At 43.0% G+C, this 14,886-nt stretch overlaps 1 protein-coding gene across 2 annotated transcripts; it reads left to right on the forward strand.

Moving 5' to 3' along the window:
* The first annotated feature begins 1,348 nt into the window (after positions 1-1,348).
* Positions 1,349-14,361, forward strand: LOC137560831 (C-reactive protein-like). 2 transcript variants are annotated; one of them, XM_068271966.1, is made up of 3 exons: positions 1,349-1,509; positions 3,643-3,710; positions 13,631-14,361. In XM_068271966.1, exons 2-3 carry the CDS (start codon positions 3,647-3,649, stop codon positions 14,233-14,235), a joined length of 669 nt encoding a protein of 222 aa, XP_068128067.1. In that variant the 5' UTR covers positions 1,349-1,509; positions 3,643-3,646; the 3' UTR covers positions 14,236-14,361. The 2 variants fall into 2 exon arrangements, with proteins under 2 accessions (XP_068128067.1, XP_068128068.1); XM_068271967.1 differs by lacking the exon at positions 1,349-1,509 and adding an exon at positions 1,536-1,591.
* Positions 14,362-14,886: the final 525 nt, after the last annotated feature.

Raw genomic sequence — 14,886 nt, forward strand, 5'->3', positions numbered from 1 at the left:
ATACCTTGGCGGATGAGCTTTTTGTCCCTAGGCCTTCTCAAAGGACTAGAGGACATGATCTGCGCATGGAGGAAAAACGTTTTAGCCATTTATTTAGGAAAGGGTTCTTTACAGTAAGAGTGATTAAGATGTGGAATGCATTGCCACAGGAAGTCGTTATGGCAAACTCTATACCTGCATTTAAAGGGGGCTTAGATGCTTTCCTTGCGTTGAAAGACATCCATGGCTACAATTACTAGGTAATGCCTAATGATGTTGATCCAGGGATTTTATCTGATTGCCATCTGGAGTCGGGAAGGAATTTTTCCCTTTAGGGGCTAATTGGACCATGCCTTGTAAGGGTTTTTTCGCCTTCCTCTGGATCAACAGGGATATGTGAGGGAGCAGGCTGGTGTTGTACTTCATACTGGTTGAACTCGATGGACGTATGTCTTTTTTCAACCAAAATAACTATGTAACTATGTAACTATGTAACTAATAGCAACCGCAGCTATGGTTACAGAACCAGCAGGAATACTATCAGTCACCAACATGGTGATGGCAGTATCCAAGCTATCAGGATTGGTAGGCCATCACTGTACAGCGAATGTCCAACCAAGAAAATGAAGGTTAAACAATGCTATTCACATTTCACATGAGGGACCCAGCCACCAGCTTAGGCAGAGCTGAATGCTATGATGGGTGAGATCTGAAAGGAGGAGCAAGCTTTTCTATGGACATCAGCCAATGAGAACAGACATGCAAATTCCCACACAGCTGAATGGTAATGACTCAATCCTGTGTTAGGCTGATTGAAGGCTGCAAGCTGCCTGTGAATGGAAAGGACTCTCATTACAAATGCATGCCAGATTATGCAACAACATGCATGTAAGAAATACACAGCTATCTGGCTGCAGTTCAACTTCAGCAAGCCATAGGTGGATTCATGACAATATCCTGAGCTACTCTGATCTGCAGAGTGACTGCAGATGGCAATGAGACTCACTGTGAATGCAATCAAAACTAAGCAACCAAATGCAGGCAGAGAAATCAAAACTGCTCAGTTGCAGCTCCACTGCAACCGACAGGAGGAATCAGTATAAGCATACTGCTTTCAATGCTTATGTGCTGTCCTTTCAGCTGTGCTTGATATGTTCTGATATGATGGTTGGTAATTCTCTGTACCTAACAACAAACATTTTTCCATCACTCCCGGACTGGCTTGCTGACCACTATTTTTCTCAGTGTTCTCGCAGGAAAAGCTTAACAAACAGCTGCTGTCAGCGGTACATCCTGAGGATCCACCACATTCACCTCTTCTGCCTTACTTCCCTTCATTGTCACATCACATCTCTATTCCAGGAAGGTGGAGGCATCCTGTACCTTGGATGGGTCTATAATACTCTACCCTACTCACCAGCACAGGAACATCGGGAGGAGACAGTGGAGGAGATCAGCAAGGCTGGAGGACAAACCAGAAAGGAGAATCCAGAGAATCCAATCATCCCCTCATTGCTAACCCCAGACCAGGTAACACCGACCTGCAGGAGACCAGATGTTCCCTGTGACCAAAGTCTGTCCTCAGGAGATGGATAAATTATATATTGAATAGGTAGATAGATGATCTTATAATATTTCATCTGGATTATTGTAATATATTGCTTTGTGGACTACCAACGAACAGACTGACACCCCTCCAATCTGTACTGAACTCAGCTGCTTGTCTCATTCATCTCTCCTCTCGCTCTTCCTCTGCTGACCCTCTCTGCCCAGCTCTTCACTGGCTGCCAATTACCCAGAGGATCCAGTTCAAACTCTTAACCCTAATCTACAAAGCTCTCCACAATCTCTCTCCCGGTACATCTCCTCACTAGTCTCCAGATACCAACCCAATTGCAACCTTTTTTCCATCCTCTGGAACCACCTCCTCACATACATGTATACAAGGGGCTTGATTCACAAAGCGGTGCTAACAGTTAGCACGCTGGTGAAAAGCCCTTTATCATGCCTAAACTCAGTTTAGGCGTGATAAGTTTAGGTGTGATAAGTTTAGGCGTGATAAGTTTAGGCGTGATAACTATAGCACCAACTGGGTTAGCACCGCAGTGTACAGCTGATCAAAAGTTTTGCGCTAGCAAAGTCTGGTGCACTTTGCATAGAGTTTAATGGCACTGCTTTGCGTGCGGGACTTTGTGCGCGATCTAAACTTATCTAAACTTATCACGCCTAAACTTATCACGCCTAAACTGGCTTTTCACCAGCGTGGTGCAATGGTTATCACGCCAAAAGTCTTTTAGGCGTGCTAACTGGGTAAGCACCGCTTTGTGAATCAGGCCCAAGATTTCTCACGAGCCTAACTTCTCCTCTGGAGTTTCCTTCCAAAACAAATCAGTCACTCTCCATCCCTTAAAAATCTTTAAGCACTCCCTGCTCACTTTTTCTGACAAGCATACTGTATGCTCAAACTTCCATTTCCCATTTCCCTTCAAACTCAGGCCAAATTGTGCCTCTTATTAAAGTACCTAAAGTAAAAATAGGTAGAACCTATAATAACAGGCTTTGTTTGTTTGCTGTAGGATTGGGGGATGGGGGGGGTTGTGGGGCAAAATACTCATCTGTTCCGAAGTAATTTATACAGACAAGTGAATGCTCAGCCTCCCTGTCAGTACAGGCCCAGGCATTTGTTTTTTCTCAGATTGGCACCAGAGCTCTAAGCACACCCACTTGCCCGGCTGCCGCGCACTACAAGCTCCAATCAGGATGCAGCTCCCATGTCAAGGCCGCTTAGGCGGAGGTTTCCAAAGACAGAAACATGGCCACATGTTTGACAACGCAACACAACTGAGACCAGGAGAGACAATGAACGGGAGAGGTTCTGACCACGAGGAACTCTGACCAGGAGGGACTCTGACCAGAAGGGGCTTTGACCAGTAGGAACTCTGACCAGGAGGGACTCTGACCAGAAGGGGCTCTGACCAGTAGGGACTCTGACCAGTAGGGACTCTGACTAGTAGGGACTCTGACCAGTAGGGACTCTGACCAGGAGGAATTCTGAGCAGGGGAGACTCTGACCAGGAGGAACTCTGACCAGGTGAGACTCTAACCAGTTTATATGTATTAATTTACAAAAAAAAAGGTAATCGTAGGTCATCTTCATAAATGAGTATAAGCAGGCCTCTGGGCCCTTTTACATGTAAAGGAACCACAAAGTCCAACCTTCTAACCCCCAAGGTCAGGTTCCAGGAAGCATAAAGCTCTACTGCCACCCCCACACCATTGCCTTATTCTGTTAACCTCCTTAGTGGTTACTCCGAGTCAGGCTTGGGACGGAAATCCGCAGCTCAGAGCGGTAACCCCGAGCTGGATCCATGGGAGGTGTGTAATGGGCAGGGCTTCCGTAGATCTATCTAGCGGTGTGATTTTAGGGTCTAAAAGCTTGTGAAAAAATTGCACCACTTTTAGACAATAAAATCTGGAAATAATCATACTGAGGTTAATATGAACCTCCCAACATCAGATAGAGTGGATACATACACAAGTTATTGTGTTATATTGGACGGAGGTGTGTTACCTATTTATATTAAAAATAGATAGATAAATGGATGAATGGATGGATGGATAGATGATGTTGGCCTCCCTGTAATAATGTTGTGTTTCCTGCAGGATCATGGAGGTGTGTGCGCTGCTCCTGCTGCTCCTTATCCCGGCCCCCGGATCTCAGGCACAGCAAGGTCAGTGTACAGCCTGGAGGGTACAGGGGATCAGCTGTCTGTCTGCACTACAAATAACTAGTCGGTTAATTGTTAATGACGGGTGTATCAAAAAAGGGCGTCTGGAAAAAAGGGCGCGGGATGTAGCCGAAATTAAAAGTTGTAATGTAAAACCATACTTTTCATTTAATAGCTTGTAAACGAAAATGTAATGCTAAATTAGGTGGAATAAACAGAAATTAAATGGCAAAACACCGTCTACAACAACAAATGAATTCTGAAATAAAACATCAAATAGCGTCTATAACAAGAAACAATATTTACACTTGTATGAAGCATAGTAATACCATTGTAGATTTTACAGATATTTTACTGAAATTCTACCTAACGATCTCTCCCTATCCCTATTCCTAACCCCTAGACCCCCTGCCCCCTTTGTGTAAATATACATAATTTAATAATTTGTCTATATTACATATATTGTGCTGTAACTATACCTAACCTTACTCTCACACAGAACCCTCCCTGTACCTATCCCTAACCCTAAGCACCCCTTTGGTGGTGCCTAACCCTAACCACCCCCCTTGCTGATGCCTAACCCTAACCACCCCCTGGTGGTGCCTAACCCTAACCACCCCCCTGGTGGTGCCTAACCCTAACCACCCCTGTGGTGGTGTCTAACCCTAAGACTCCCCTGATGGTACCTAACCCTAACCATCCCCCTGGTGGTGTATATTGTACTGTAACTATCCCTAACCCTACTCTCACACAGAACCCTATCCCTAACCCTAACCACCCCCATGGTGGTGCCTAACCCTTACTACCTCCCTGGTGGTGCCTAACCATAACCACAACCCTGGTGGTGCCTAACCCTAAGACCCCCCTGATAGTGCCTAACCCTAACCACCCCCCTGGTGATGCCTAACCTTAACCACCCCCCCCCGTGGTGCCGAACCCTAACCACCCCCCTGGTGGTGCCTAACCCTAAATCTTCCCTGGTGGTCCCTAACCATCCCTCTGGTGGTGCCTAACCTTAACCATCCCCCTGGTGGTGCCTATCCCCACTGCACCTTAACCACCCCCTGTTGGTGCCTAACCCTAAGGCCCCCCTGGTGGTGCCTAACCCTAACCACCCCCCTGGTGGTGCTTAACCCTAACCACCCCCCTGGTGGTGCCTAACCCAAACCACCCCCCTGGTGGTGCCTAACCCCAACCACCCCCCTGTTGGTGCCTAACCCTAACCACCCCCCTGGTGATGCCTATCCCTAAATCTCCCATGGCGGTCCCTAACCACCCCCTGGTGGTGCCTAACCCTAACCATCCCCACTGCACAAACACCCATACACACATATAAACAATAATATATTTAGTCCTTAAAATACTTCACTATAAATAACATGAATAGAATAATTTATATATTTATAATAGAATAAATAGCCTTAAAATCACGTACACATTAAAATAGAGAAAAAAATTTTTTATATATTAGAATAAATAGCCTTGCAATCACGAACACATGAAAAATCTTAAAATAACGGTAATATATTAAAATCGATATATTAGTAAGTTATTAAAAATATAATTGACGCATTATAAGTGTAAAAAACAAAGTTAACACCAAAAGCGATGTATTTCTAATAGAGTAAGGTTGAAAACGATATTTAAGCATTATACATATGAAAACAAATTTTAAATGATAAAATAAGTGTAAACGATAATCTACTTGTTACAGCCCTGAAAGCGAAATTTAAAAACGAAAAATTAAGTTAACCACACAGTTAAAACAAATGTAAATGTTATTTGTAATAAACCTTACTCTGTAAACTAAAACTTTTGTTAACACGATCCCTGCAACCGCTATTTCTCAGGCGCCCAATAGCCGATATTTTGCATTGCAGTCTATGGCGGCGCCCTTTTTGTCCACTAGCCATATGCACCCTTTTTTACTGCTCACGTTAATGACTATGTACTCTGTAATGTGCTGCACAAGATGTCAGTGCTATATAAATACATAATAATAATATGGTAGGACATCAGACTATGACTATGGTAGGATTAGCGTGTGAGCTCCTCTGAGGACAGTCAGTGACATGACTATGTACTCTGTACAGTGCTGCAGAAGATGTCAGTGCTATATAAATACATAATAATATGGTAGGACATTATACTATGACTATGGTAGGATTAGATTGTGAGCTCCTCTGAGGACAGTCAGTGACATGACTATGTACTCTGTAATGTGCTGCAGAAGATGTCACTGCTATATACATACATAATAATAATATGGTATGACATTACACTATGACTATGGTAGGATTAGAGTGTGAGCTCCTCTGAGGACAGTCAGTGACATGACTATGTACTCTGTAATGTGCTGCAGGAGATGTCAGTGCTATATAAATACATAATAATAATATGGTAGGACATTACACTATGACTATGGTAGGATTAGATTGTGAGCTCCTCTGAGGACAGTCAGTGACATGACTATGTACTCTGTAATGTGCTGCAGAAGATGTCAGTGCTATATAAATACATAATCATAATATGGTAGGACATTACACTATGACTATGGTAGGATTAGATTGTGAGCTCCTCTGAGGACAGTCAGTGACATGACTATGTACTCTGTAATGTGCTGCAGAAGATGTCAGTGCTATATAAATACATAATAATAATATGGTAGGACATTAGACTATGACTATGGTAGGATTAGAGTGTGAGCTCCTCTGAGGACAGTCAGTGACATGACTATGTACTCTGTAATGTGCTGCAGGAGATGTCAGTGCTATATAAATACATAATAATAATATGGTAGGACATTAGACTATGACTATGGTAGGATGAGAGTGTGAGCTCCTCTGAGGACAGTCAGTGACATGACTATTGTCACAGGAGCCCTAGTGGCTGACCGCACTTAGCCCTCTAAACGGTGCCAGCGCACAGATCGTGCGAACTCTGGTCGCAGTCAATGCGCAGGAACCGTTAAGAATTAGCCGCAGACAACTCAGAAGGGAGCCTGCTAGACACGGGTGATTACAACATCACCCACTGGTTCAGAGTAAACTGCCACCACCGCGGTTACCATGGGACCGTGGAGCCCACTAACTGACGGACTAGTCCTGCGAATAAAACGGTTAAACACACGGTATTCTGTCTAGCCAACAACAAACAAACAGTAGCGTATCTTCAGAGACCCGGGATCAGTTCTGTGTGTGCTGATAAGCAGGGTAGCGGACAGTGAATGACTTGGAGAAAGTCGTTTATTCACACAATATAAATAATTAATATATACAGACAATTATTAAAATCAAGAATTATTAAAACAGTAATAGCCAGTATAAAAAATAAAAGAAGGGAGAAAAATACTTAGTTCCTGGAAAGATGTCCTTTTTGTGGGAAAAACAGAGTTCTGGGTTTCAATCAAAGTTCAGAGTTCAGACCAGGTGGATGCCAGCATATCCTCAAGCTGGCACCGATGAGTTCAAGATGTTTTCAGGGTGGAGGACCCTGAGTTTGGCTCCTCTGCCATTCTTATGCCCCTGATTCAGTAGGAGGGAGTGAGGGCGGGGAGCCACACACCCCCTTAGAAGATGAGATGAGCCCTCCCCTTGTCCTGGGGACCAGAAATCATATCTACCCATATATGGGCTCTATCTCACAGAACCGTACAGGTCAGGGCAGATTATATTAACATTTTCAGGTCTGTCTCGATTTACCCAGCGCCCTGATACCAGACATGAGGGGTGGGACCCCTGTGGTATCATCAGGGCACTTTCAAACTGCCTAACTGGCAGTCCTTACCGCAGAATGTTCTGAAACTTCCTCAGAACCAGCATCGGGACTCATGCTACACTTCCCCCACGTTTGGCGAAGCTGCCATCTCAGGAACCCCAGAAATATGACAGATCTGGGAAGTTATGGATTATGCTATGAGACTCAGGTTTATTCAGGATGTGTTCTAGCTGCTAACAGCTGACTTCCCTTTGATCTTTACCAGAGAGCAAGGTGTCAAGACCTCCCGAGGATTCGTAGCCTGCCTGGCTGCACCTAGGCATCCTGATCACCCTTTGGTTAATTAACATCTACATGAGATCAGCTAGGTGTCACCTGGTTCCCAGAACAGAAAGGGGAATTGTGCCTTCCACAGGAATATGTCCAAGCTAATTAACACCTCCCCCCCAGGCTTTCACTTCAGCTAAGACAGATCCCCCAGCTGTTCCTAGGCAGAGGGATACTACACATCAAATCTTGGTTCTATTGATCTAAAGCGCAATCGATGCAGGGAATCGAGTGCGATCGTTCTTTTCTTCACGGGCGGTTCCAGGACGCGCCTGCGGCCCCGCAACCGTCCGTGACAACTATGTACTCTGTAATGTGCTGCAGGAGATGTCAGTGCTATATAAATACATAATAATAATGTGGTAGGACATTAGACTATGACTATGGTAGGATTAGAGTGTAAACTCCTCTGAGGACAGTCAGTGACATGACTATGTACTCTGTAATTTGCTGCAGGAGATGTCAGTGCTATATAAATACATAATAATAATATGGTAGGACATTAGACTATGACTATGGTAGGATTAGAGTGTGAGCTCCTCTGAGGACAGTCAGTGACATGACAATGTACTCTGTAATGTGCTGCAGGAGATGTCAGTGCTATATAAATACATAATAATAATAATATGGTAGGACATTAGACTATGACTATGGTAGGATTAGATTGTGAGCTCCTCTGAGGACAGTCAGTGACATGATTATGTACTCTGTAATGTGCTGCAGAAGATGTCAGTGCTATATAAATACATAATAATAATATGGTAGGACATTACACTATGACTATGGTAGGATTAGAGTGTGAGCTCCTCTGAGGACAGTCAGTGACATGACTATGTACTCTGTAATGTGCTGCAGAAGATGTCAGTGCTATATAAATACATAATAATAATATGGTAGGACATTACACTATGACTATGGTAGGATTAGAGTGTGAGCTCCTCTGAGGACAGTCAGTGACATGACTATGTACTCTGTAATGTGCTGCAGAAGATGTCAGTGCTATATAAATACATAATAATAATAATATGGTAGGACATTAGACTATGACTATAGTGGGATTAGATTGTGAGCTCCTCTGAGGACAGTCAGTGACATGACTATGTATTCTGTAATGTGCTGCAGAAGATGTCAGTGCTATATAAATACATAATAATAATATGGTAGGACATTACACTATGACTATGGTAGGATTAGATTGTGAGCTCCTCTGAGGACAGTCAGTGACATGACTATGTACTCTGTATAGTGCTGCAGGAGATGTCAGTGCTATATAAATACATAATAATAATATGGTAGGACATTAGACTATGACTATGGTAGGATTAGATTGTGAGCTCCTCTGAGGACAGTCAGTGACATGATTATGTACTCTGTAATGTGCTGCAGAAAATGTCAGTGCTATATAAATACATAATAATAATATGGTAGGACATTACACTATGACTATGGTAGGATTCGAGTGTGAGCTCCTCTGAGGACAGTCAGTGACATGGCTATGTACTCTGTAATGTGCTGCAGAAGATGTCAGTGCTATATAAATACATAATAATAATAATATGGTAGGACATTAGACTATGACTATGGTAGGATTAGAGTGTGAGCTCCTCTGAGGACAGTCAGTGACATGACTATGTACTCTGTAATGTGCTGCAGAAGATGTCAGTGCTATATAAATACATAATAATAATAATATGGTAGGACATTAGACTATGACTATGGTGGGATTAGATTGTGAGCTCCTCTGAAGACAGTCAGTGACATGACTATGTACTCTGTAATGTGCTGCAGAAGATGTCAGTGCTATATAAATACATAATAATAATATGGTAGGACATTACACTATGACTATGGTAGGATTAGATTGTGAGCTCCTCTGAGGACAGTCAGTGACATGACTATGTACTCTGTATAGTGCTGCAGGAGATGTCAGTGCTATATAAATACATAATAATAATATGGTAGGACATTAGACTATGACTATGGTAGGATTAGATTGTGAGCTCCTCTGAGGACAGTCAGTGACATGATTATGTACTCTGTAATGTGCTGCAGAAGATGTCAGTGCTATATAAATACATAATAATAATATGGTAGGAGATTAATTAGACTATGACTATGGTAGGATTAGAGTGTGAGCTCCTCTGAGGACAGTCAGTGACATGACTATGTACTCTGTAATGTGCTGCAGAAGATGTCACTGCTATATAAATACATAATAATAATATGGTAGGACATTAGACTATGACTATGGTAGGATTAGAGTGTGAGCTCCTCTGAGGACAGTCAGTCACATTCTTAGGCTTGCGCGCTGCAACTGCTTTCTTTAAGTGTCACCAGAGGTTCTCAATCAGATTTTAGTCTGGTGACTGCGATGGCCACTCCAAAATGTTCCAGCCTTTCCAGCCAATGTTCCAGCCAATCTGCAGCCATGCTCTAGTGGACTTGGAGGTATGCTTGGGATCATTGTCCTGTTGAAAGGTCCAACGTCTCCCAAGCCTCAGGTTTGTGACGGACTGCATCACCTTTTCATCCAATATCTCCTGGTACTGAAGAGAATTCATGGTACCTTGCACACGCTGAAGCTTCACTGTACCTACAGAAGCAAAACAGCCCCAAAGCATGAATGACCCCCCCCCCTCCCCCCTCCCCGCCATGCTTCACAGTAGGCAAGGTGTTCTTTTCTTCATAGGCCTTGTTCTTCCTCCTCCAAACATAGTGTTGATCCATGGTCCCAAACAGTTCTAATTTTGTTTCATCAGTCCACAGAACACTAGTCCAAAACTTTTGTGGTTTGTCCACATGACTTTTGGCATACTGCAGTCGACTCTTCTTATTCTTTGGAGACAGCAAGGGGGTGCACCTGGGAGTTCTGGCATGGAGGCCTTCATTACGCAGTGTGCGCCTTATTGTCTGAGCTGAAACTTCAGTACCTGCATCTGACAAATCTTTTTTCAGTTCCTCAGCAGTCACACGGGGACTTTTCTCCACTTTGCACTTCAGGTAGCGCACAGCAGTTGAAGTCAGCATCTTCTTTCTGTCACGACCAGGTAGCGTTTTAACAGTGCCCTTTGCCTTGAATTTGCGAATGATGCTTCCTATGGTGTCTCTTGGCTAGAGATGGCCCGAACGGTTCACCCGAGAACGGTTCCAGGCGAACTTTAGGTGGTTCGTGTTCGCCGGTGAAGGCGAACTTTTGCGGAAGTTCTATTTGCCCCATAATGCTCCATTGAGCAGAAGTTTGACCCTCTACATCACAGTCAGCAGGCACATTGTCACCAATGAGGTTGCACTCACTCCTGGAGCCCCACCCCCCTTATAAAAGACAAGGTTCTCCTGTCGTTTTACTCACTCGTCTGCCTACAGTAATTAGTTCAGGGACAGCTGCTGACAGACTCTGCTAGGGAGAGTTTAGTTAGGCTCATTCCTAGCTGATTGTTATTCCTTATATTGCTCCCTCCTCCCTCCCTGCTTCCTCCTCCCAGAGGGAGGAGAGTCTTGTCTTCCAGGGAATTGTAGTATTTCAAAAGCCAGCTTACATACCTAGGCTGGGAATTGAACCCAGGTCTGAGTGCATGGTAGGTTGCTCACTTCACCACTATACCACCACCAACACTACAAGCTGAAGCCAGCCTAGCATGTACCATTATGATATATCCTCCAGGAGGAGGGAGGGAGGAGGGAGAGAGAGGTACACTTCCTGATGTTGTAAAGTAGTGTAGGCCTGCAACTGAACATTCAATGAGATTTCTGACCTTAAAACACTGCTTTGTAGTAAATCTAAATTTTTTTTCTGGGACTATTGATGTGTATTTCACTCAACCATGTCTTCCTCCAGGTATTAGACCCCTTGAAACATCGTTTCTATCATTTTTCTAGTCAGCAGAAATTTATCAAAATTTTTAAGTTCGCCTCCCCACTGAAGTCTATTGTGGTTTGCGAAAGTTTGCGTGAACCGAACCTTCCGCGAAAGTTCGCGAACGGGGTTCGCAGACCGAAAATCGGAGGTTCGCGGCATCTCTACTCTTGGTATGTTTAACATCTTTGCAATCTTCTTATAGCCATTGCCCTTCCTGTGAAGAGAGATCACCTCTTCTCTTGTCTTCCTGGACCATTCTCTTGTCTTGTCCTCCTGGACCATTCTCTTGACTTCACCATGTTTGTAAACACACCAGTAAATGTCTAGAAGGAGCTGAGTATCACAGTCATTTTAAACATGCCTAATTGATGCATATTATGCTTGATTGCTGCTCGTTAACATCCACAGGTGTTTTCAAAACCTGATCAAAAACACTTGAATGAACCTCTGTTCTTAAGAGTGGTAGTCTTTAAGGTGTTGAATAATTACTGTCAATGAAGAAATCACACAAAAAAAACCATTTAATACTGTACTACAAAAACAATTGACGTCATTTTAGTTGCATTTGGTTCTTTAAAAATTCCTTGTAGGATTTCATTCTGAACACAATTACAAATGTACACTAAATTCTCTAAAACCCTTTACAGCATTGCGGGTTGAATAATTTTTAACACAACTGTGTCTTTTATAGAATTGTATTGATAAACAATATTTTTATATCTACTGTAACCTATCAATTTGTCATTGCTGTCTGCAAAGCCAATGAATGTAGCCTACAGACTTAAGATACTTATAAATCTAGCTAGTGGATGGACCGAGAGACAGATCTCTCTCAGATTGAATCTAATTGGAGAGAGATATTTTGGCTGACATAGGCCTCAATTCACTAAGCTTATCTCCTGTCTTTAATAACGTTTCTAGAGTGGTCACCATGGTGATGAGGCATGTAGTATTCAGGAAACATTTTACCTCAGGCAAACCTAAAGTTAACTCTTCTGTCTGTAAGTTAACTCTTCAATCCTTAAAATAACTCCAGAATTCTAAAGTTAAAGACAGGCTGTTAATTAACTGCATGTGAAAATAACTACAGAGGAGGTAACTTAAGGAATGAAGAGATAAGATAACTTTCTCACTGTGTGGAGGTAAGTTTCTTTTTGCTTTATTATCTCCAGCATGATCTTACTGAATTGAGGCCGATATCCACAGGCTGATTTGATTTCAGCATGAAATTTTATGGGAAGCAGCCTCGTGACACTGCCATGCCGCCTTGACGACCGGCCGCTGACCCCCTAATATTTTATGCCCCCCAGTGCCCGTGCAGTTATACTTTACCTGCCGCTGTCTGCCATCCTCGTACTTCTGCATATGCACCCCTCATGGCTGCCACTGTTATAGCGCCTGAGGCACATCTGTGACATCACACATACACCCCATGTGCTTTAATCACAAGGGGCCCAAATGTGGAAGTACAAGGATGGTGGCAGTGTGGACAGCATGACAGGTAATGTATTACTACGGCTGGGGGTTTCCGTTGCTATCGTTGTTTGGAATTACTGAATGCCGTTACCGCCGTGCACCCCATCGAGCATGTTGTCCCGAGATTTTCCAGCATATCAGCTTGAAATTGGTTGCATCATCAATGGGGCATGCTCTTGGCAGCACCAATTTTTTCATCAAATTCCATTATAATTATTGAATCGGATGGTCAATCGGCCACCAAGTTGAATATTCTATGGGCACCTTTACTATCAATTAATTTAAGGGCCAAGATCAGGCAACAGCTGCCTCACCTTGGCCACCATAATGGCCAGAAACAGCCCTGCTGATGTGAACCATGAAGGTTTGGGCTGAAGGCCGCTCATCATGGCAACGTGTAAACTGCGGGTGAGGGTGATGGAGCTGATCTCTTCCCTTTATGGAATCCAGAAACTCCTTTTTTGAATTTGTGATTCATCATTGAGCCTAAAAACTGTGACTGCACAGCTGTAATGTGTTTACTGTTTTTCCTTCTTTTCTCTTCTAGATTTGAGCGGTAAAGTTTTCGTCTTCCCAGAAAAAAACAGTTTAAATTATGTGATCCTGAAGGCAAATATCACAAGGCCACTGGAGAATGCCACCGTCTGTGTCAGCAACTACAGCGACCTGAACGCCCGCTCCGGTATTTTCTCTCTATCCACACCTGGAAAGTACAACGCCTTCGTAATCTCCAGAGATGCCACCGCTAATGTCTACTACATCTCCATAGACCAGCAATCAGTTTCATTCAAGGGAGTGGTGGTGGGGTTAGACTGGACATACACCTGTGTGGCCTGGGAATCTCAGACTGGAGTGGTCCGGCTTTGGGTGAATAATAAACTCTATCCCAGAAAAGTTGCAGGGAGAGGGTCTTCTATTGCGCCCAGTGCCTTTGTAGTCCTGGGACAGGATCGAGACGCCTTTGGAGGAATGTTTCTGTCATTTGCTGGTGAAATATCTGATGTCAACATGTGGGATTATGCCTTCACATGGGACGACATAAATGGAAATTCATTCAATTCATTTAGAAGATACGCAAGAAAGGTCATCTCCTGGACAGCTCTGCGCTACGAAATTAAAGGGAATGTTCTCCTCCAACCAACCAATTCATAATGGGATTTGGGGTTGGGGGGATAAATCTTTTAAAGTTAAAATATATGTTATATAGAATATAGCATCACTATATACAATTAATACTTGTGTTAATGAAGACCAATAAAATGTTACCTTTCATCCTTAGTCGGCCCTATCTGTCTAGTAAACTTGCTGAGCTCCGCGGGAAAAGTCTAAGAGTTGTGAAGAATCCCCAGAATGCTCCTCTCTCATCATTGTCATTAGTTCAGAGCTTTACACTAGTCATGATCATAATGTGCTAATTGAGATTCCATCGCAGTATCACGTAAAATTTAGCAGTTATGGCCACACATAATTACAATTTGGTAATTCAATTGATTTTGCGTCATCCATTTATAATTGCATATCATTTTGTGTCAACTTCAGTTAAGAACAAAGGCCCCGCACATGCGATCCTCACCAAAATGGCAGTGCATGTTAAGTGGAATAGTGGGAACAAGTAATTTTTTTTTCAAAAATACCTTGTAGTTTTTGAAAAAAATGCTAAGGAAAATTTAATTTTACTGAGTTGAAACACCATTTTCTTTTGTATTTTGCACTACAAGGTCTTTTTGATTTTTTTTTTTTTTTTTTACTTGTTTCCAATATTCCCCTTAACATATGTAGTATCTATTGGGATTTTGCTATCAA

This window comes from Hyperolius riggenbachi, chromosome 3 (assembly GCF_040937935.1).
Source record: "Hyperolius riggenbachi isolate aHypRig1 chromosome 3, aHypRig1.pri, whole genome shotgun sequence".
Classification (NCBI taxonomy): Eukaryota; Metazoa; Chordata; class Amphibia; order Anura; family Hyperoliidae; genus Hyperolius; species Hyperolius riggenbachi.